This window comes from Fistularia commersonii, chromosome 26 (genome assembly GCF_037954325.1).
Source record: "Fistularia commersonii isolate RoL2024-O1a breed Wild chromosome 26, RoL_Fcom_v1.0, whole genome shotgun sequence".
Lineage (NCBI taxonomy): Eukaryota > Metazoa > Chordata > Actinopteri > Syngnathiformes > Fistulariidae > Fistularia > Fistularia commersonii.
In genome coordinates this window covers 825,000-849,329 of record NC_141309.1, presented here as the reverse complement: position 1 = coordinate 849,329, position 24,330 = coordinate 825,000, and the positions used below count along the sequence as shown (strand labels likewise).

Here is a 24,330-nt window from a genome sequence, read left to right as displayed (position 1 = left end):
CTCTTGCCCAAGGACCTGCAGGATGAGGGAACGCATGAATGCATGAAATTCCAGCAGAGCTGATCTCGTGGGCGTCGGTTCGAATCGTGGATTTGGATCTAACAGACATCATCTTCCATCCAACTCTCATGATCCGATCGTCATGAAGCCTACAAGTCTGGTCCAGAGAAGAGAACCTGGACTCTCGTCCGGTGAAACAGCTCGTGGGGGTGAAACATCAGCCTCGAAGGCTTTCACTTCACGACAGGTTTATGTAAAAAAACATAGCGGAGCGTAAAAATCGTGGCGTGTTTCCGGCGCTCTGCGAGCTGGGAGTGTTTTACTGTGACGCCGGATCAGAGCTGCTGCTTGTTTGTTGGCAAACGCGCCCGTCTGGCCCGGCGTCTCAGCCGGCGGAGGGATGAAGAGATGACTCAGAAATCAGAAATAATGCCGGAGAGCACACAGTAAGCTATGCAAATGGGCGCCGTGGACCGCAGCCCCCCCCCCCCAGCGTCCCGATTGGCTCGGCGGCGGCGGCGAGCAGAACCCGGGATGAGCCAGACTCGGCCCGGCGCCCGGCGATGCCACCTAAGGCTGCGGGCCGGAGGGAGGCGCTCGCTGGGCGAGTTTGTCCTTTCCTTCTGCCAACTGTGCAGCCAGATTGCTTTTTTTGTTTTTTGTCTTTGGGGGGGCAAACAAATGTGAGCTTTAGGAGGACATCATCGTGGATTTGGCTGGGAGGACTTGGCATCTCCGGTCCCAGGAGAAGCATCTGCTTTGAAATGATCAGCGGGTCAGCCATCCGCCGGGTTTGCTTTAGCTTAGCTGCGCTACGCTAGCATCGACTCATAGCTCGGGTCCATCGTAGATCGCGGATCTTATGGTGGCGACGGACGTTCCTCCTCTCAGCCTGGAGGTTCTTCAGCTCTGACACAGTGACTCAGTCTATCCATCTTCTGAGATGTTCTTGAGATGTTCTCGAGCGATGCTCCAGCGGGTCCTGAGGCATCGCGACCACGTCATCTCATGCCTGCAGCTCTTCTCCTCGCCCCTCCCTGATGGCCGAGCTCCTCGCCCCATCTCCAGGGAAGAGGAGGAACCTCACCCGCATCCACAGTCCGGTTCTTCTGGCCTCCACCCACAGCCGCCGACCAGGGGTGACGGTGGGACATCGGATCGGCCGGCAAATTTGAGAGCTTCGCCTTTCTGGCGAGGTTCTCTGAAGATGGCTTCTTCAAGAGCGTCCTCACACCATCTGTCGTCTCTGGCCACCATCCAGACGCCGCCCTCTTCAAAGAGTTTGATGCGTGAGAAGAAAGAGCAGAAAGCAAAGACCTCGGCCGGTCCCTTCTGCCCTTTCCTGCCTTTCCGAGTCATTCGTAGACTTCCTCTGAAGCTCAAAGGTGTCGCTCGGCGGAGGGCGGGACCTTCTCATGGAGGTCGGAGGTGGAACGCACCGGCCCAGATCTCCTGACGCTCAAACACGGGGCTCCTGGACGCAACCACGTTTATTTTCAGGCAAAGCGGAGCGTCAGCGGCATCAGACCTCTGCTTGACCAGGTCACGTGGCGACATGTTTAGTGACTCATTAAAAAAAAAAAAAAAAAAACAGATATCGCATTTATTCACCTGGATGGAGCAAATTAACTCCAAGGGCAAAACCAAATTTCTATTTGAGGGCGGTTTTAAGTGGAGGAGGTAATGGGTCAGGAGAGGGAGAGTTATAATAACCCCTGTCCAGAGGAACACTTTGTTCCTGTAGATACGAAGGGGAAAGAAGCTTTGCGGAGCTCCGGGGGGGCCGGCGTCTTTATCTCTGCAGGAACTGGAGGCTGCCGGGTCAAGCCGGGCTCGTGGCTGCGCTCAGAAGATAGTGAAAGTTGAGGAAATCCACCAGAAAGGGGGGGCGGCCACCAAAAGTTCCATCAGAGGCGTCTGGGCTGGCGTGGAGATCCAGTCCAGGAAGGAACCTTCGGGTTGGACGGGTCATGAACACAAGAGCGATTAAAAAAGAGTCTACAAGTCTACAATGTTGGTCTAAAAGCCATTAAGTGCATCCCTCCGGAGGGAATTTAAAGTGTAATTACTATTGAGCCCATCTGAATATAAGCCGCACCGGCTGAAAATAACAAAATAAATCAAGGTGTCCACTTGTCTATAAGCTGCAGGTGTTCGTGTTGTAACATTTAGCAAATTCTTTAGGAAATGCTGAGTTACAGTGACTGTAAATAAGTAAGATGAGGAAAAGTCCATCCATCCATCCACGTTCTCTCTCTGCTTTGTCCGACTCCGGCTGATCGCCGTCTCCGCCTTCCATTCAAGTCGTCGTCTTCGACGTCAGAATCGAACGGCCTCAGAATTTCTCGTCATTTCATGGGTCCGATGTGACGAGGCTAAATGTTTTAGCGGCGTGAAGCTAGTTAGCCCCCCAAAAAAAAAACATGAATGAGCTGCATGGCAAAACAAACAAAAGCAGCGGCTAATATGACGGTACCTGGAATCGCGCAAATGTTCCGATCGTGACCGCGTTTCCACGGCGATGCAGACGGCGCCGGCGGGATCCACTCTGCAAAACTAACCCGTTCCGCCATCTGAGAAAAGGGGTTTAAAAGCGTCGCTGGAACCTTTACAGTACGATTAGTGTTCTACAAGCGGCGGCCGGGCCTGCCTGACACCAGACGAGGTGTCGGATGGGAAGTCGGCGGCGGCGGCGACCAGACGGCGTGGAAAGAAAGCGCCGGCGCTCGCAGCGGAAAATACGACAAAATACGAGGGGGGGCTCTTTGAAGTCAGGTCTTGACAAAGAAGGGCAACGAGAGGAGGAGAGAAGAGCAGCCTTAATCTCACAACAAAGAAGTTTACAGTTACGGCTGCAAAGAGGATAACAAGATCCAGAGAAAGGAGCCTTCAAAAGGACGCCAACATATTGTAGTTCTGAAGAAGAAATAAGCAGGGATGCCAAACCTCGCGGAGAATCACTCCTTTATGAAGCGCAGAATGAGGCTATGATTCAATGATGTTGTGTAAGAAGAAGAGGAGGAGGAAGATGAAGAAGAAGAAGGAAGCGCTTTATTTAGTCGCGTTGTTCAACGTACATCACCGCATCATCGGCGAAGCGCGTGATCCGCATTTGAGAGGTCCGTCCTGGACGGCCGCTCCTCCGCAGCCCGAGCGGCCAGATGGTCAGGACGCCTGGCGGGAGGAGATCCGTGCACGTCCGACCACGAGGAGGCCCCGGAGAAGACCCGGGGTCGTAGATGGAACAAGTGGACGGGGAACGAGAGGGAGAAGATGGATGGAGGAGCCGTGAGGAGCATGGATAAGGACTTGGGTGTGTCGCTCAGCGGCGCCTCAGCGAGCTGGAAGGAGCTCATGGATCGAACGGTGAAGGTTCCAGAACCGCCGCTCGCCGGATCCGCTCGGCGTCTTAACCCGGAGCTTCTGGCCGAGCGTCCGAATCCCGTATTGTGACAAAACGGCGTCATCTCATCTAAAACATATCGAATATGGATTCTTTGTCACGGGGAGAAGAAAAAGGCCTTCATTCATGTTCAGCTCTTTGTGTGTGAGATGAATACAGCAGACGTCAGAATCAATGCGCCCCGTTACGCAGCTCTGACAGACCGCTGATGGTAGCTAATGGGTCTCCTGATGTGAGAAATTATTTCTCCATCGGCACAATCGCTGCCGGGGAAAGAGATACTTCTGAGGACGTCGCGTCCATTTGTGAAAATGAAAACAAAGAGTAAGAAAAGAAGCGATGACGGGCTCTAATCACGGCTCGGACGCTTCCTGTTTGCTTCGCGTCCGACTCGCGGAGGGTGTTATTGATCAGGAAGGAGATGCCGGAGTTGGCAGATGGATTACGAACGCCGGTAACTCGGAGACGCCGGAAATAAAGACGGGCTTCGGTACAGTAACAGACAAGACGGCCGGCTCTGGAGCTGCGCTGGTGGAACGCCAACTTGTACGGGAAGCTCTCCACTGTGACCCAAGCTCACGGCCCAGAAGAAGCCGACCGATGGATCTGAGGGACTTTGGCCTCCAAGAACCAAGAGGCCAGCAGAAGAGCGCCGCCTCTGGACATGAGCTTCTGACTCGCCCTCGTCCCTGAAGGTTTGCCTTCCACGAAGCACCTCTACAACCAGAAGGACTTTGTGCTTTGGAAAACGGCGTCACGGCACTTCGCCGCCGTGATGGGACGTGCAAGCGGACGGCGCTCGGCGATGTCGGATCGGACCAAACATGCAGAGAAGAGATTCCCGTCAAATGTTCTCTCACCAGAAACTCAGGTCAAACGGTCACCGTATCCCAGATGAAAGAAACCGAGAACAACTAAACAAACAACAACTGAAGCAACAAAATCAAATACCACAAAAAGACGTCGCTCAGTGTCTAATGAAAGCAGAAGACACCGACTCGATCAAACCAACCGTCCCGGGACAAACCACCGGACGGATCTCCATGTCGGAGGCATCGACAAACACAAACGACGAGGTAAAAGGCTGTGAAGAATGAAATGGACATTTCAATCACCCAGTGAGGATATTAAAATGGAAGTGATCTCGGTGTATAAAGGGCTCGAGCGGCGCCGTCTCCATCTTCTCCATGACACGTCGGACCGGCCCGGTTAAGGCTGGAACACAACAAACGCTCCCTTCTTCCTTGACCACACCTTTCGCCACCGAAGGGAGCCGTCAACGGCAAGGGACTTAAGAAAAGCCAAGCTTTTCGTCCTCGGCCGACACGACCGTCACGACCGCCGACAACCTCGGCGAGCGTCGGACTCTTCTGGGAAGTCATCGGAGGGTGCGTCGACCTTTCATCGTCTGCGGCGACGCTTGCGTTCCTTTCTGACGGCGGACGGAGCTTCTCTGCCGGAGATCAGAGGGTCGTCGGGCGGACGGGGCGACTTTGAAATGCAGATTCGTATCGATGACCGTCTTCAAACGGCCTCCGAGGGGACGGCGAGAATCAAAAGTGTCTAAATTGAAGGAAGCATCCAATTTCGCGTGACCCCCCCGCTCTGCCGGATCGGGGAGGGGGGGCTCGGACACACCGCTACGCTATTCCAATCCATTTTGCCAGAAATGTAGTCACTTCCTGTCACCTCCATTACCGAGATTCCGGCAGCAGCTATTTCACAAAGACACGCAATTTCCTGCGAAGGCTGGGAAACCGACGGAGACGGCAGGAAATTAGTTGTCAGGAAGAAAATGTTGGGAGCGGACGTCAGACCGGAGCAAGTGCAAATACAAATACACTGATCCCTCGCTAGAACGCGGTTTACTTTTCACGGTTTGGCTACTTCACGGATTTGCATGGTGCATTGTGTTCTGCATTCTGATTGGCTAAAAAGTCACTCCGCTTCTTCTCCACCTGTGCGTCAATAACGTCGCAGTTTAATATGTACACGTACGTAAAACAGCTTGACAAATTTACATGACGTACGTGCAAATTCTCTCGCAATTTCCAGTTTCTCTAAAACCCATCAAGTTGACAAAACGCTCTGGAGCAACAAAAAGGCCCAAAAGGCAGCGGAAGATGCTATCTATGGCAGATAAAGTTAAACTTCTGGACATGCTAAGGGAAGCTAAAAGCTATGCGGCTGTAGGTCGGCTTCACGGAATGAATGAATCTTCCGTTCGTTCCATAAAGAAGGAAGAAAAAAACATGAGGACGACGGCAGCCATAAGTTTGGCAGCAGCAATAAGGTTGCTGAATAATCTCCGCAATTTGAAGCCTTCTGTTCACATTGATGATTAAAATTATTATTTGACAGTACAGTACAGAAGTTATTTTTTGAAAAAAAACGTTTCTAAAGTACAGTACTTTTATTTGTGAAACAAATGATTGAGCCTGTAAAATGGTTTGTTCTTTCTTTTCAATGTATAATAGAGTATTTAATTGTATAATAATTAAAAAAAGAAAAATAAAGGTTTCTACTTCACGGATTTTGCCTATCAAGGGTTCTTTTTGGAACGTAACCCGCGAAAAACAAGGGTTTACTGTAAAATGAGATAAATTAAAATGGACACCAACAGAAGATCCCTCATTGGTGAGCCGCTCTGCAAGAAACCCAACACAGATCTGATGTGTGTGGCTTGCTTGTCAGTCCAACACACACACACACACACACACACACACACACACACCCGTGGCTTTGCACTGAACTTCTCCGTGACTCGTCCTGCACCTGAAGTCTTTTCTTCTCAGGTGAGCGCCGTTGCTTGTCCTCGCCATCTGGCGTGCAGCCGTCCCAGCGGGCCGCTGGCGCCTTCACGCAATGGCGAGATTAGCATTTGGAAGAAACAAAAAAAAAAGGAGAAGGTGCACAGCTGCTAGCAGGAGGGCGCTGTGGTGAAAGCTGCTCAGGAGATCTCCGGAGGTGGTTGGACCTCCTCCCCTCGGGGCGGGAGGCGGCCGAGCATCCAGTTATTTACTTCTTACGGAGAGGAAACGGCGGCGGGGTCGCCATGGTTACTGATCTCACCATCCCAAGTCAGACGGCGCCAAGTCTTAACCCGGCTGTCTGATGACGCTTTCCATGTCGGGCAGGTTTGGAGCTCCACTCTTTGAGATGATCTGCAGGAACCCAACATCCCCCCCCCCCCCCCAGATGGAGAGCAGCGCTAACAGCTACATGCTAACAGCTGAAATGATCAAGCCACGCCCCCCGGGAACCCGACCAATGAGAGCCCCGGGACTCTGGAGAAGCTACGAGGTCGATGAAAGAGACCCGAAAGCAGATGAGGTAGGAACGAGAGAGGAGCGTAACCAGGGCAACACGCCAGAGAAGACATTTATGGATGGAGTGCAAGAAGAAGATGTGAGAGGAAGATGCAGAGGAGGGAGGAGACACCTCTCTGTGACCCGATAGAGGCAGAGAATGGATGGATGGAAGATCTACACGTTCTCATCCAAGACGACTGATTGGTTCCTGACCGGCCCAGAGGTCAGAGGTCGTTTCCTGTGGAGTCAGGCGACGACGAAGCAACCTCCCACTTTTGGAGAGGAAAAGAAGAACGTCGTGAGATCCTCCTCGGAGTGTGCCGCGGCGCGTGGGCGTTTTGACGCTACCTTTTGGATATTTTTGGAAAAGTTTGTGGGAGGCGACCGCCGGAGGATTCCCACCGGAAGATTACCGTGAATTTAAAACCTGATCTCATCCCAGACGTGTCAAACATGTTGGCGGCTGCCGGCGCCAGGAGCCGGGAAGGAGCTTCTTCCCTTCGCTGCAAGAAGGTCCCCAGGAGTCCCACGGTTGTGTTCTCTTCAGGGTCTCCACTGGAACCTCTGAACCGTCCAAACACATGCAGGAGGTTCATGGAGACCCTGGAGGAAACCCGTGGAGACACGAGGAGAACATGGAGCGAGACGTGTGGATGGTTGGATGTCTCCAGATTGGTGCAGGCTGAACCCGCCTCTCGTCCAATGACGGCAGAGATAGGATCCCTGCTGGCTGCAGGATGAGCGGTGGAGATCATGAATGATTGAGCGAATGAATCGGTCAGAAGTTCACGGTGGAGGTGGGACTCCATCAGGGATCAGCTCTGAACTCCTTCTTGTTCTCAATGGTGATGGATAGGCTGACAGATGAGGTGAGACAGGAATCTCCATGGATCATGATGTTTGCAGATGACATAGTGATCTGTAGTGAGAGCAGACAACAGGTAGAGGAACATCTAGAGAGGTGGAGGTATGCTCTGGAAAGGAGAGGAATGAAGGTTAGTCACGGAAGACAGAATATATGTGTGTGAATGAGAGGAACTCGGGTGGAACGGTGAGGCTACAGGGAGTGGAGATCAAGAAGATGGAGGATTTCAGGTACTTGGGGTCAACAGTCCAGAGTGTGGAGAAGAGGTGAAGAGACGGGGTCAAGCAGGTTGGAATGGGTGGAGAAAAGTGTCAGAGGTACCAAGAGATAGAAGAACATCGGCCAGAATAAAAGGAAAGGTGTACAAGACAGTGGTGAGACCAGCGATGATGTTTGGACTAGAAACTGTTCCAATGACCAAAAGACAGCAGGCAGAACTAGAGGTTGCAGAGATGAAGATGCTGAGGTTCTCTTTGGGAGTGACCAGGATGGAGAGGATCAGGAATGAGTCCATCAGAGGAACAGCACATGTTAGATGTTTTGGAGAGAAGGTCAGAGAAGCCAGACTGAGATGGTTGGGTCATGGACAGAGGAGGGATAGAGAATATATTGGTAGACGGATGCTGGAATTGGAGCTGCCAGGCAAGAGGTCTGGAGGAAGACCAAAGAGAAGATTTATGGACGTCGTGAGAGAAGATATGAAGGTAGTTGGTGTGAGAGAGGAGGATCCAGAGAATAGGGTGAGATGGAGAAAGTTGACTCGCTGTGGCGACACCTGAAGGGAAAAGCCGAAAGAAGAAGAAGCAGAAGAAGAATGAATGAATCGGTCACTATGGCTTTGGTTACTGGTTGAGAAGGAGAACCTTTGCTGGGTCACAAACGCAGTAGAACTTCATCCTCTGCATCCAACCATCCCGGACGAACCCCGAGCAGCAGGCAGCCACCGAGCAGAGGGTTCCTTCTCGCTCAACAACACGCCGGCAGACCAGGAGGAGGTCAGGATTTGGACCAGAACCTCCATCCACCGCTCCGTCACCTGAACCCAGGACTTTCCTCTGGTGTTTCTTCTCACGGACTCCAGCGCCGCAGTGAAAACACCACAGTATTTGTATTTCCTACATGATATTTTACGACACGAGGCTTCAGGCTGGGGGAGCGTCTCCAGGGGCTGGACGAGGATGTGGAGAAGGTGGAGGTGCTGATGGCTGGTCCTCTCCAGCACTGACACCAAGAAAAAGACCCTCGCGGAGCAGAAAGGAACGACCTGAAGGTCCCTCAAAGGCACCGACACCCGGGGAAGCATCGGGGCGTCCGGCTTCTTCTCCACCCGGCTGACATCATCACTTCTTCTCAACAACCAGAGGTGGCTGAACTTCTCCACCCAGAGTAGCGTCTCGCTCGTAGCACATCCACCCGTCCGTCCATCCATCGATCCATGGACACCTTTCACCACCTTCAGACCTTCTCGAGATGCATTTCTTATGAGGCCAGGAGACCAAAACTGACATCACAGATGGATTCACGACTTTAAACATGGAAAATCGGTTTACTTGGCGTGGAAGTGAGAAGGTCTGACGCTGGAGGTAAGAAGAAGGTCTGACGTTACTGGTCTTCATCTCAAAGACTGAACAACAACCTGAGGGAGCGAAGTATGAAGTGAAAACGAGGACGGAGATGGAAACGAGGAACAAGGACATATTGGTAGTCCTTCACACACACACACACACACACACACACACACACACACACACACGTGCATCCATGTGGGCTCCTGCGGCTCCAGAACTCCCATCTGTTGAACCAGCAGCCCAGGTTGGTCTTAATGAGAAATAATGAGCCTTCACCAAATAACAACAGCTTGGACGGATTCCATCTTCAGGTTTTATTGGAATGGCTTGGACTCAGATACACTTCTCCAGGTTACACAAAGATCACATGTCCTCCTTTCAAAAACAACATCTCCATTTCCACCGATGAAAGCGTGAAGACGAGCCACGCGATTCAAACGTCTCCTTCCAGACGTGAACAGAAGAAGACTTGGCTACGTAATGAGTAGAAACGTATTCCTAATAAACGAGAGCAGAAAGGCACTGCTCGGCCCAGAACAGCTGCCATGGCTGCCAGCAAAACACTAACAAGACAGCGCACGTGTGTGTGTGTGTGTGTGTGTGTGTGTGTGTGTGTGTGTGTGTGTGTTACAGAGAGCGCGGGGCATCCAGGTCAAGTCATGGAATCCAACTGGCTCTGCACGATTTCGAGCTGCAACAAAGAGAAGAAACGGAGGTCCGGAGATTAAAAAGGATGAAGCAGTGGCTTGAAGCTCACGTGCACGCACACGTGGACGGAGAGGAGACCAGAAGAACTTTGCACCGCATGGATGGACACTGTCAGGTAGCATCTGCAGATCTACACTATCCACCCCTCCGTCCTCGGCTGCAGATCCAGGCGTCCCAAGAGTTCCTCGGTTCCTCTCCAGCTGAGTCGTCTCCATGCAGAGGAGCGAAGAGTCCACGCCGAACCCCCTGCAGATGTCTGACCTTCTCATTCTCTCTTAGAAGAACGAGCCCCGTTATGGAGAAGCGTCCCGGCCACTTCTACCAGGCTGAGGGGTGGGATGGAGAACGGAGAACTTCCTCTCCACAGAAGTTCACCGTCCCCTCCTGACCGCAGAAGATCCCGGGTTTCATTCCCACGCCAGCGAATTCATGACTGACAATTCAAGGCACTTAAAGGGAGCTTCTCCATCGAATCCACGTCTTCACATCCGAGCGCAAGGACCTCGTCCTTTGGAGAGGGCAGGAGATGCAACCCTGAAGACACTGGTCCAACTCCACGGACCGAGTTCCCGTCCTCAAAGGACAAACATACAGCTGGTGACCAAAGGTACGTCGAGGTCCTACATATTGTGAAGAACATCGCACTTCCTAAAAATCGACACAATCTCCACAGAGACTGGATGCGTGAAGTCCCTCCATGGACTTCTGCGGGAGGAACCTGCATTGCTCGTCCTGCAGATGACATACATCTTCTGCTCCTTCTCTTGGAAGGTGAAGAGTTAGCGGTTGTGTCGGCCCGTAGAGGGCGCTCCACCACCTCCGTGTCAGCAGAAGCAGCCAAGCCCTTCAGAAACCACGGGAGCCTTGTCCTCACCTGGTGTTTTGCCCCAGAGGAGCTTCTTGAGGAGCTTCCTGACCTCCTCCGGCAGTATGTGAGTCTCCTTCAGCTCTGCCTCCTCCAGAAAAAGGGCACGTCACTTAAAGTTAACGCTCCCCTGCGATGTTCCATTCAGATCCCAGCAGCATCTCCAGGTCCGGGTCAGCAGGTCTCCTCCGCCGAGCCCGAGGCCCCTGACAGCTGCTCTTTGAGGACACCACACTTCACCCTCACATCTCCAAACCCCTTCCACGCCGAGGCTGCGGCCTCCACCTGATCTGCTGCCCCGTTATCTTCTCCTTTCGGCGACGGCCGATCCACCTCCTCCATCCGACCCTCTGCATCTTCTTCTCTCACACCGACTACCTTCATGACCTCTCTCACTACGTCCACGAATCTTCTCTTTGGTCTTCCTCCAGACCTCCTGCCTTCACCGTCCCTCTTCTCTGACCTTCTCTCCGAACATCTACCATGTGCTGTCCCTCTGAAGGACTCATCCCTCATCCTGTCCATCCTGGTCCCTCCTAAAGAGAACCTCAACATCTCCATCTCTTCCTCGGCGCGCTGACGGACCTGAAAAGTTCTTCCAGAGCAGGATCCAGACCATGGAAGCACTAGTTGACCTCTCAGAGTTCCTACATAAGATCTCCTCCACACGTCCTTGTCAAAGTGACCTAACGCCGTCTTCTGGTTACCAAAACTCCATCATACCGAAGCAAACATAATCATCTCCCATCCTTGGTGTTCATGCAGGAGGACTTTTCTGCTTCACGGTCGGAGTAGCACGAGCTACCATCCTTCTCTACCGCCGAGCTTCAGACATCCAGGGCTGAGGGACCCGAGGACAAGATGGTTCACAACCAGAGGAGAAGAACCTCAGGGCTGTGGAAGCCAGTTAGAACATCAAGAACAAGCAGCCGCTTTGGTTCATGCGTGGCGAAAAAAGAAAGGATGACTCATGCAGTCATGATGTCATGACAGCCTCAACACACACACACACACACACACACACACACACACACACACACACACACGCGCACACACACGCACCTTGTTGTAGAACTCAAGTAGCTCCTGGTGGCTGAACTCAACAAAGACATTTTCCTGAGCCTGCAGAGAAAAGAGAGAGAGAAAGAGGGGGATAAAGTGAGGGATGGAGGAAACCAAACAAAAGAAGATCAATTCCAATTCTGGAGTTGAGGAAACGGCCGACCGGCGGACGGCGAGGAGGCGATGAGAGGCCGTGAGCGGAGGTCACGGCCGCGACCCCTGCAGGCGCCTCCTCGTGCTTCCTATAAAAGCCCTCGTTCATTCTGGCTGCTCCGCGGCGGCCAGGACGTCCCCGCAGGTTTCATCCATCACCGCTTGAAAATACACCCGGGCGGGAAAACTCGCGTCCGCGCAGCCTCGTCTCCACGTGCACGACTGCAAAAACCGGCGGGGAAAATACAGCGAGTGAACTTCAACTGCCCGGACCTGCAGATTTGTGCTGTACAACATTCAGAAAATCAGAGCCTCCCTGACCCAACAGTCGGCACAGCTATTGGTTCAGGCCATGTTCATCTCCCGCCTGGACGACTGCGAGTCCCTCCTCGCTGGACGACCTGCTCGTGCAATAAAACCGCCGCAGATGGTACAGAATGCTGCGGCACGGTTGGTATTCACTCAACCCAAAAGGGCTCATGTTACACCTCTGTTCCTCCAGTAGCTGCCAGGATCAAGCACAAGGTCCTGACCCTGGCCTTCAAAACCACCTCAGGAACAGGTCCAGCATATCTGAACCAAATGATAAGACCTTATGTTCCTCTAATACAAACCTACTAGCAGGACCTTCTGCTCGCTCTAAGCGATCTCAGGCAAAACTGTTCTCAGTTCTACTACCTCAGTGGTGGAACAAACTTCCGGAAGCAACAAGACTAGCATCATCTCTCTCAACCTCTAAGAAACAGGTAAAAACTGTTCTCTTTCAGGACTTTTTACTGCGCTGATGCCCCAGATCAGGTTAGGCAGCAAGTTAGGCTATGCAGTGTGTGTGTGTGTGTGTACGTTTGTGTATGTCTTTGTCCAAAAAAAAACAAACAAAAAAAACAAAAACAAAAACTTACTCACCCCAACTTACTGTTCTGTATATTTCCAGTGGATCTTGTATTTGCAAGTGTATTTGCAGTCCCTATGTCCTCTATTGTAAGTCGCTTTGGATAAAAGCGTCTACCAAATGTAATGTAATGTAATGTAATGTAATGCAATGTAATGCAATGTAATGAATGAAACCGCAGGTATAGGATTGGCTCGCTGAGCCCTCGGTCGCATCGGGGATGTGGAAAACACACACGGCGTGCGTGCGCACTTTGGGAAATATTATATATACAGTGCATGAATAAAACAAACCGCAAAACACGTCTCTCTTTCCTCGCGTCGTTAATAATGAATTTTATTAATCTTTTATTCCGATGTACGGCGTCTCTCTATCTCATTTAGCCGATACTGTAGATGAGATAAAACCGCGTAAAGTCACGATTAAATATTGATAAGAAGACGGGATAATATCTGATCGGCTTCTCGTGGAAACATATTCTCATTACGGGAATGTTCTTCGGTTCTCCGGCCAATGTCTCTTAAAACCTCTCTTTTTGAGGAGGCTAATAGTTAGCATTAGCCTAGCCTCCAGTGACGCTGCCATTGGCTGACTCTGCTGAGGGAGGGATATCCCATGATGCACCTCTCTCGTTCCTCTCCACGAAGCTCTGTCATTGGTCGCGGGGCTCCATCTACTGCAGCGTTGTTATTGTAGCATTTCAGCTATTAGCATGTAGCTGTTAGCGCTATCGTTATTAATGCTAACAGATCATTAGCGCCTTCCTATCCCGCGCCGGCCGAGGCGGAAAGTTGCCCACATCCACGGGGAGGTTTCACCTGTTTGTAAAGACCTGCTCTGCTAAAAACCTGATTTGACTTTAGATTTTTAAAGACGTGAAGTGGAGAAGCTCTTACTTCACTAAAGGCCAGAAACCAAGAAGGCAAGGAGCCAAAAAAAAAAAAGAAAGCGCTGTTTTGCCCCGTGTTCAATTTAGGTTTAACGGCTTCTCTCTCAACCTGGAGTCGCACCCCTTCACCGAGCGAAGGGGGAAAATTGGCCTGGTCATTTTTGTGAAGTCCCGCCGAGACGGTCAAAGAAAACAAGCGACCAGATGCAGGAGACCGAACCTCCTCGGCGAAGGTAGCGGAGGACAACCGCCGACCAACGGCAATCATCGGCTCATCAGAGACCGCGTCTCCACAGCACTCCGGCCCAGCAAACCCACATAATGACAAGACACTTTGCCCACTCCCGTCTCCAAGATGGTGCTTGGACAGGGTGTCGCTGGGCGGGAGGAAGAGCACAATACAATGGTTAGTCAAAGACAGAAAGAAATGGGTTTCAAGCAGGTTGGAATGGGTGGAGAAAAGTATCTGGGGTTCTATGAGGTAGAAGAACATCGGCCAGAAGGAAAGGAAAGGTGGAGGAGACGGTGGTGAGATGATCTACAAACACTGACAATGACAAAAAGACAGGAGGCAGAGCTGGAGGTGGCAGAGATGAAGATGTTGAGGTTCTCCTTAGGAGTGACCAGGATGGAGAGGATCAGGGATGAAGCCATCAGAGGGACGGCACATGTTAGATGTTTTGAAGAGAAGGTTGGGTCATGGACAGAGGAGGGAGAGTGAATATATTACAAGACAGATGATGGAATAGGAGGTCTAGAGGAAGACCAAAGAGAAGATGGATGGACGTAGTGAGAGAGGATATGAAGGTTGTTGGTGTGAGAGAGGAGGAGACATAGGAGAATTGGGTTAGATGGAGAAAGCGGATTCGCTGTGGAGACCCCTGAAGGGTAAAGCTCAAAGGAAAAGAAGAATTTGTCACAGGGGTGCAGGACATGTATGACCGGGACAAAGTGATGACTGAGATGGTTTGGACATGAACACTCCTCTGTTCATGTCTAAACCATGGTGAAGATCTGGGTAGAAGGTTGCTGAAGGTGGAGCTTCCAGGCAGGAGGTCAAGAGGAAGACCGAAGAGAAGATTGATGGATGTTGTAAGAGAGGATATGAACTTAGTTGATGTGAGTGAGGAGGATGCAGAATAGAATTAGATGGAGAGGGTTGATTGGCTGTGGAGAACCCTGAAGGGAAGAGCCGAAAAAAGAAGAAGAAGAAGAAGAAGAAGAAGAAGGCAAAGAAAGAAATCTGCAGCAAGCGTTGCAAGAACCATGTGTCAAGTTGTCAGATTGCACACTCCAGTGGAGTGCTCTTCTTCTCTACAGCTCAGGGACTAAAAGAGCTGGAAGCGAATGTCTGGCTGGCTGGTTGGGCGGGTGGAGGGAGACCATGTGTCACAGCAAATTAATGACAGAGATATTAATTAAAGGCAACGTTAAAAGTCCATAAAGGAGTGCACAGAGGGAAAATATCTCTTATCTCTTCTCAGAACCCCCCGGTCGCAGCTCCACGGCACCGGGAGAATGTAGGACATCCTTGAATTCAGCTCGGGCTACACGATAGGTACCGTGATGACTTATTACCCACTTCTGACAAGGTGATCGGCAGTGATAAGGGGACCATCTACCGTCTTGAAGCAAGGGCAGATGGACACAGACAAGGGGGAGTTTTGCGGTTTGGGTTCTTAGTCTTTGCTGACGTCCAGCGGTCACATGACGGTAGCGCCTCCCTGCGTCCGAGCATACAAGTGTGAGCCGCCGGTCAGCTGCCCGACACGCCGCAGAGCAGAACTGTATGTTTATGATTCAGAAAATGGGGAGATTAAGCAGCCGATCCAGGCCGCACAAAAGAAAACGTTTCATCTTGGAGACGTGCGGCGGAGACTGGGTTTGTGTGTGTGTGTGTGTGTGTGTGTGTGTGTGTGTGTGTGCTTTGCCCATCCAGTTGTTCCTCAGGGTTGAGTTTTTACCGAGCAGGAATCCAGCGAGCCTCTGACAGATCTAGGCTAACACTAATGGGGATAGGATGCCTCATCCTCATCATCATCCTCATCATCATCAAAACAGACCTATAGTAACCCCCCCCCAACACACACAGACACACACACACACACACACACACACACACACACACACACACACAAACAGACTATGTTTCACTGGCAACAACAGAAAACAGAGTACACTTATTATCGTACTCATCTGCCGTTCAGAACGTACCGCGTTATCTCTATGTTGACTGCGAGCAAAGGGAGAGCCGACACTTCGGAGAGCTTAAGATAACCGGATTTGAAATAAAGTCACAATTCCCGAGATGGCGAACCAGAGGCTCGGTTTACGACAATGTTCTGTTAATAACAAACGAGCGCATTAGGGTTTAACCTGCCGGAATGATCCAGGAAGCAAAGCTGAACCAACAAAGGGGAAGGAATGTTAAGTGTGGAAATCAAACAAGCACGGTTTGTTTGTTAAGGAAACAGCATGGGGTTGAAGAGGTCAGTGTCCAAGTATGACCGACTCTTTGTTCTTAGGCCGGCTGTCCCTTGCAGGTGTCCTCCCTCCAGGCGGAAGGCTGGCGGTTCGAACCCCCGGCTCCTCCTGTCTGCATCCCAAGGTGTCCTACCCAAAGACACTGAACCCCAGAGTTGCTCCAAACGGTATGCTTAGCGCCGTGCACAGCAGCTCGACCGCCGCCGGTGTGACTGAGCTGGTGAAAGAGATCCAGAGTGAAGTACTTTGGAACTGCTAGGTGACGGAAGTGCTACATAATTCAGTTGCGGCAGTGGTGGGAGCATCGCAGTAGTAGTTGTAAAAGGGATGGTAGTGGTGGTAGTGAAGGTACTAGTAGTATTAGTAGTAGTGGGTACACTCCCCAGTTGCTCCCATCGGTATGCTTAGCGCCGTGCGCAGTGTTTTATTCATTGCTTTACTCTTCTGTTTTCCGAGCGTCCTTCTGAGGCCCCCCTCGGCCCGGCTCCTGTCCCCCGAACCCCGAGAGTGTCCGCCGGTACTTCAGCCCTTCGTCCCCGGCCTTCAGCTGCCAGCGCACTCGTACTTTCATTTTGTGGGAAACACTGGCTTGGAGGACGAGGGCCCTCTTGTCATTCAGCGTCTCCGGAGGTCCTCTCAGCTCAGGACCGGCCCGGAGAAGTGTTCCACCGCGAGTTTGTCGGAGTACACTCGGAGGAAATAAAGGGACAGCTTCTTCTGGATGTAAGCGATCGCGTTAAACACCGGGGTTTCCACAGGGGGACCTTCTGTCAGCCATGCGGGCCTACATATGGAGACATACAACTCTTCACCCTCTCATTGTGGCTTCTTCAATTCTGGGCTGGTCAGAAGTGAAGAAGCTGCTGAAACATCTTCAAGTGAAGAAATTCCAGTCCAGGGGCAACATGGAGCCTCCACACAGGAAGGGGATCCCGTGGGAACCTTCTAGCTTCTGAAGAGGAAGTTCTAGTTGCGTTCCGGTCCTGAGGAACCCGAACCCTCTAGTTTCCTCCTGAGAGCTGGAGGTTGTTTTCCAAACCCAACCCATCCAAGTGCTCGCATGAAGAGAGCGGCGCTCTGGTTCCTCCCGCCGTGCAGCCGCCGGTGTCGGTGATGCTGCTCGACGGCGTGGAGCGGAGCGAAGCCTCCCGGTGCGACGGCGGGGAACCCGAGCGAACAAAGAGCCGCTCCTCATCCATTATTTGCTCGGGTGCGATGAAGGACAGCCTGGATTGGAGACGCTGCTCAGAGCGAGCGGGGATTGTTGTGCCGAACGCGGCGCTCAAAGCTGCTCGCTGATAAAAGCAAAACAAAAAAAAAAAAAGAAGAAGCAGACGGCGTGATGGACGGATTGAGTGCTGGAGAATTCGGGGGGGAAAGTCACGGGAACCCAGAGGATCTCCGAGTGTCACAGAGAACGCAGAAAAGAGCTGAGAAGCCCCTTTCTCACTGCGGGAACTTTTTGCAGGAGCTCGTCTGTTTCTTGGACCTTCAGCTCCTGGAACCGTCTTGGCTCCTTCTCTTTTCACGTTTGGAGCTCGAGATGATCGGCGGAGCTACGCAACACCCGAGGCGCACCGTTTTTAAAAGCTCCGGTGGTCCCTGCTCAGGTGTTTTCTGGGGACAAAGAAGACAGAAGCAGTGAGAAAGAGGGTGAGCAGGAGGTCCAAGATCTTCAGAGGGGCTTCCAGGGCTCGCAGAAGAACATCCGCTTCTTGGACCAGAATAAGTGCGGCGTTAGCTAACGGCTAACAGGGTTCTTCTCACAGGGAGAAGATACCAGCACGCCGACCATCTGCTGGTCCATATTATTCCCGTGGCACGTTGTCCACGTGGTCTTCTTTGGTGGCTTGTTGTCGCATGTGGAGGTGAAGGAGGCAGCTTCCTGGAACGGACGTAAGGGGCAGGAGATCTTTCCAGCCGATACCTGGACCTTCATTAGCAAAGACGGATTCCGAAAAAGCCCCTCCGTGATGCAGCGTCCACTCCTCACGCTCCCTCCGAGGAAAGGATATTTCCTTTCCGGGTGGTCCATTCTTCTGCCGCTCGATGGAAAATACATCTGCGGCCCGCGTTCGGCAGCAGATGCAGGAGGTCCGTCTCCGAGGTAAATAAACCAGACCGGGAGCAGAGATATGATATCGGATCGGTTTTCCCACACTACGCCATCGATCCTCCCGACCCGCCGATCAATCTTCCCCCGCCGCCTGTTTTAACGCATTTAAATATTCGATCGTTTCCATCCCGACGCTCCGACGACACGGAGGTGAAGCCGCGATTCGTGCAGCGCCGGTTATCGGCTCCTCCGCGACTTCACGCTTCTCCTTTTCGGCTCGGAGCTCTTTGACAGCTCGTCCAATTTGAGCGGCGGCCGGACACTGAGCGCCGGCTGCCGGGAGGCTTGACAGGGAAAGACAAAGGAGAGCGAGGAAGAGCCATCGAAAATTGGCAATGTTTCATCCCGTCTAGTCTCAACACACACTCACACACACATGAACACACACTCATGCATGCATGCAGGTCCTGATGAATATCACACAAACAAGTGGACACTCGTCTTGGTCCATCTCTACATTCCAAACATTATCAATCATGAATGCGAGGAGAGAATCCCGAGCCTCGCTGCTACAATATTAGGTTGCCATAGACACACACACGCACACGCACACACACACACACACACCTTCAAACAAGCTGAATGGATAACCGAGGTTGTGTGCTCTCGTCTGCATGCTCGGCTGCTCCGCCGTCTCCGTCTGTTGGCCGGTTTATAGAAACGCAGTGCACGTGTCATTACCGTCTGTCAGTCAGCTAACAATGCGTGCACGGCCGCCAGCGTCTTCCCGTCTTTCTCGCGCCGGCCAACATTCACAAGCTCTGCACGCCGCGCGAGCAACTTCCTGGCGTCTCGCTGATCGCTGAAGGATGACCGAGGCGGGAGGAGGGGTTTCTTTTCCGCCGAAGGTGCGAGGAGACGTTTCTGCGGCGGCACGAAGGGATGGGAGCTCCTGTTTTCCTTCCAATTAGGAAATGATGCGACGCCGGGGGTTTTTGCTCGCTCGTGTTGTCCTGCGAGCGCGTTGATCTGGATTGCGGCGCCGGGACGGGGAGGTAAACAGGAGGCCGGCGCTCGGCGGACGGGAGGCAGCTGTCAAAACAGCAGCTGTCAGACGGATGAAGCTCCGTCTTCGCCTCTAAGACGCACCTGAACTGTTGAGCTACGGCTGGACGACCAGGAGGACAGCGAGCAGGTCCACCTGAGGACGCCAAAGTCCAACCCGGCGGTCTGACGACGCTGGTCAGGTCTGGACCGTCGCCCCTTAAGATGAGCTGCTGAACCCCCAAATGAGGAAACACAATGTGGGCGTCCTTCTGCCGCGACGGGTTCGGGGAAGGAAGAGAGGGAGGACGGTGATGGGGAAAGAGCGGGATATGAAGGCCGGGAAGCGCTAATATAGCCTTGACTTTGACACTTTATAGTTTTATTTGTATTTCTTATTCTCCTCCCTTTTTTTTACTGTTTTTTTTACAATTTCCTACTATTAATTATTATTGTTACCTTTTTACTTGAAACTCTGGCACAACAATTTCCTTCGGGATTAATAAAGTTGTTATTCTTAATGATCTGCTACGTCTAAAACCCGTAGCGCTAACAGCGACGTGCTAATAGCTGACATGGTACAATGATAAGGAAATAACAATGGTGGTCAAGCCCCGCCCCCAGGGAATCTGACCAATGAGAGCCCCAGGGCTTGGAAGAAGATATGAGGTCGCCATCATCAGCGTGCAGAACCTATGACAGCATCACTTAGGCTAGGCTAATGCTAACTACACGCTTTCTACATGCCCGTTCCTAAACAAAGAGGGTGGTGTTGACCTCCAAGATTGGAAGATGGTGCCACAGACTATCTTTCCATTCAAATCAGACAGGAAATTATAGAATAGATGTGTGTGGTGGGGGGTGAAGAGAAAGAAAGAGAGAGAGAGAGAGAGAGAGAGAGAGAGAGAGAGAGAGAGAGAGAGAGAGAGAGAGAGAGATGGAAAAATAGAAAATTTCATGCAGAAAATATTCAAAACGGCCCGTTACAGCCGGCATTTCTCAGACTCGAGCTTCTTGTTCGTGCAGCCTCGGCGGGCTGACAGGCTTTTCATGCGTGAGTACATTTATCACGTAGCCTGGATTTAGTGCACGCCGCGGCTGAATGTGCGTGCACGCCGTCTAGGGGAGCAGGTAATGAGACGGTCGCCGCCGCCGCCGCCGCGCTGACGCTAAATATTTAAGGACGTCTTTAAAACCCTGCAGCTCATTTGGTTGCTTTATAGATTAAAGTGAAGGTTCATCTGCAAAATCTGTGCTTGTCACACACACACACACACACACACACACACACACACACACGAACAAGCATTTACCCTTTGCATATTCTCCAGATTTAAATATGTAAATAACAATAATAATTCATGCTGAGGTTCAACAAGAGACCAGAAGCATTTACACCCCCTCCTTCTGGTGCGCCCTGCTTCCCTTTACGTGCCCCGAACACACAGCTGCCTGAAGATGCCAAGCAACACACACACACACACACACACACACACACACACACACAGGCGTTAACATCACCATGATGAGTGTGAAGTCCTTGACTTTGACTCTGAAACCTGCATTTGCGCCCGCAGCAATCTCGCCGTATTTCACGGCGCCCTCTGCAGCTGTGCAGGAAACACGAACGCAGCTGCGCCGCCTTTGATTACTTATTGATTTATTGTAGCATATAGCAATAATAAATATGCTCTGAGAAGAGACGCTCGCTGACATCAGTGATCAATACCCAGACCCTCTCCGGGGTCATCCGGTGAACGCGGCGTGGGAAATAGTTTACGGTGGTTCTGCTGTTATGTTACTTCTCTCCGTGACCTGAAGGAGCAATGGCGCACTATGTATGTGTGTGTGTGTGTGTGTGTGTGTGTGGACTTCAGCTTCTTGCTAAAAGGCCAACGGTCAACACACAGAGATTCAGCATACAGTTGCAAAGATCTGCATCCATGGCAGCGTCTGAGCATTAAGGAATGAATGAATGAATGAATGAATGAATGAATGAATGAATGACCCTTTGACCTTTCCACTCTTCTATATCCCCCTTCCTTTTCTCCTATTTCAACATTCCTTCCGCAACCACAAATCCGAGGAAGTAAATACTCGCCCTGTTTGTGTGTTTTTTATAAAACAATGAGAAGAAAACAAGGGCAGGCAAGCAGACACACACACACACACACACACACACACACACACACACCGGGGCGCCGGCTGTGCGCATCAACGGGCGCTCTGGCCAGGCAGCCGGCTGCAGAGTGCTGGAAAAACACAACAAGATCTGCAAAGCTGGATCGCGCTCGTGTACGTACAGCGATACCTGGACGCAGAGGAGGAACTGATTTTGTGACCCAGTATTTCAATCTGCTCGAATATCAAATTAAATTTCCCGGATGAAATGAACGGAAACACTATTAATCTGTTCCCGACCCCCAGATGTACGGTACACATAACAAATAATAATACGTTGTAAAAGAGAATGTGAAGAAATAAGCTGGTTTTATTAAGTGTGTTAACCTTGAAGATGCAGGAGGTGCCGGAGGAGACGGTGGAGGAGGTTGGTTTTTCTTTCTGTGCTCTTACAGGCTCCACACTTAATGCTACAATGCTATGCTAAATGTAGCGTGCACACTTTGCAACAATTTATGTGTAAACTCCATTTGGACAGAGTAAGGTCGCTCCTCTTTCTAGAACCATCAAATCGTCCTCAACCGGCTTTGAACGCCTCGTCCGTCCACGTTCGCGCCACCCGTAAATATCTCCCGCCTCCTCACAGGCGATGCTCTCAGTCACCGGATCTCCACTCGTCACCTCTTAACAGACGAGTCCAGCACACACACACACACACACACACACACACCTCACGAGTGTTTTTCTATGATGTTCTCTGGCCTGGCTAGCTAGCTAGCTAGCTAGCGGCGGTGGCGCATCCACATGAGTGTCAAAGGCAGCTCCCAACTCCGATCTGCTCCGATCACAAAGCAGAACATCCACAGAGCCACGGCTCGGATCTCAGAAAACTCCTAAGTGGATGCACTTGGAGGTGTGTGTGTGTGTGTGTGTACATATAGATATACCAACAAACAGAAACGGCGAGGGTTTGAGGGGCGCAGATGCGGCTTTGCATGTTTGCCGCAGAAACCAAACAACGCTAGCACAAATGGAGCCTATGCCACCTTTCGGCCACCTCCCTTCTGACACACACACACCCACACACACACACACACACACACACACACACACACACACTCGACATGCTGCTTCTCCATCCCTGGTCTCGGTCCCTCTTTCCTCCCTTCATCTCTCACCGCCTTTCTTTCAAGCATCCCTTCTTCTTTCCACATCCCTGCAGCCGCCGTCTCACCTTCAATCAGGCTCGCCGTTGTTCTGAGCGCTGCGGCTCGACCCCGGCTGTGCTGCCTTTTATTTACAGAGAGCCAGGCCTGCAACCCCACACCCACACACACACACACACACACACACACACACACACACACACATGAATACGCTGAACCAATTAGAGGGTGAACAGGCCATATGTCTGCACGCTGCAAGAAGCGTGTCTGAAAACACAGAATTCGGTTGTTGGACGCGAACGGCCCAGAGTGAACGGCGCCGACGCCGTTCAAACATGCGCCGTGACAAAAGGCGGGGGTACAATGAATAACACACACATAACAAAGCGGCTAAACAAACGGGAGCCGCCAATTCGAGTCCTTCGCCGCACCGAGGCGGCGGCGAAGGGACGCCGTGCTGCAAACCGGCGTCCGGCAATAATGGGCGGCGGGAGGCGGCGGCCGGGGATAAACAAATAACGACCCCGGCGGGCGGCCGAGTGGAGCCGAGCGGCGGCTGCTTTGCCTGCTGGTGGCGGTCCCGTGGGGATGAGGTCACCTGCGCTTTGTCCGCTCGCCGTGTGTGTGTGCTAGTGTGTTATTTGCGCGCCATCGCTCCACCGACGCCAATTAGCATCCGCCGCATCCTGTCCCGGGGTCGGCTGGACAAAGGGAGCGGGGAGACGCTTCCCGCATCCGTCCCCTGAGGCCGACACGCTCTGCCGCCGGCGAGGATTAGCGACCACGACGAACCGACGAAGGTGTTCATCGCGGAAGCGGGAAGAAGTTGGACAGGATGGAGAATCGTGGGATAGCTTTGGCTTACGTGTCGCCATGGCAACACATGAAGTTCATTACAGGTGAAAAAAAAACCTGATACAGAGCAGAGGCGAGGCTGGAGGTCTGCATCCCCATGACGGTCGGAGAAAAACCAAGGTTGTTTTTGGAGGTGTCCACCCCACACACACACACACACACACACACACACACACACACAGCTGACTCTCTCTAGGTGGGCAAGGGTGGGATTTTCACACGCCTCGTCCCAGCAAGCCCATTCAGTACAGTGACACAGCAGGACGGCGGCAGGACGTGCTCACAAAGCCTGGGATTGTGTGCACACAGCGGGCCGCCCACACACACACACACACACACACACACGGATACAGATGCTTGCACGGGAATGTACGTGCGCCCGCAGTCACGTATGGCCAGTCGTGTGTGTGTGTGTGAAGCAGGGCTTGTGTGCAGGTCACCCTTTAGAAAAAGAGGTAGTGTTTCGTTTTGCTTGGTTTTGAGACAGGATTCAAAGCATCGGCCCGTTGGAGCTCCTGGAGCTTCAAATTATAAGTTCACAGTATTTAATCTGAATACAACCATCACCATTTATTAGGCTATGTTCATAATTTTGCACAATAACAAAAAAATTGATTGATAGCTTCATTAGTTAGCCGTTTCACCGCTAATAGTGCCTAGCGGGCGCAGAGCTTGGGTAGAAATCTTGATATTTTCTTTTAAATGCAGCTTCTGCGGTCTCCTGGTTTGCTCGTTTCCTCACGAAAAAGCTGTCCGGCGACCTTCGTTTCCCGCTCATTTTTTCTAAGGGCTAGCTTGCGCTCGTCAGGCCATCATTTCTACCAAAACATGTCTTCTTTGTGATCCGCGGGCCGGTACCGAGCGGCTTGGGAAAATAAATGATAAATA

General features: G+C 51.8%; 1 protein-coding gene across 1 annotated transcript in view; it reads right to left on the bottom strand.

Moving 5' to 3' along the window:
* Positions 1–9,446: 9,446 nt before the first annotated feature.
* commd10 (COMM domain containing 10) overlaps positions 9,447–24,330 on the bottom strand; it is a 58,957-nt gene continuing 44,073 nt past the window's right edge. The window contains exons 6-7 of the mRNA XM_086173338.1: positions 11,783–11,842; positions 9,447–9,838 (exon numbers count right to left, since the gene is read on the bottom strand). Coding sequence (XP_086029464.1) covers positions 9,800–9,838; positions 11,783–11,842 — 99 coding nt within the window. The 3' untranslated portion in view covers positions 9,447–9,799. The remainder of the gene's footprint in view (positions 9,839–11,782; positions 11,843–24,330) is intronic.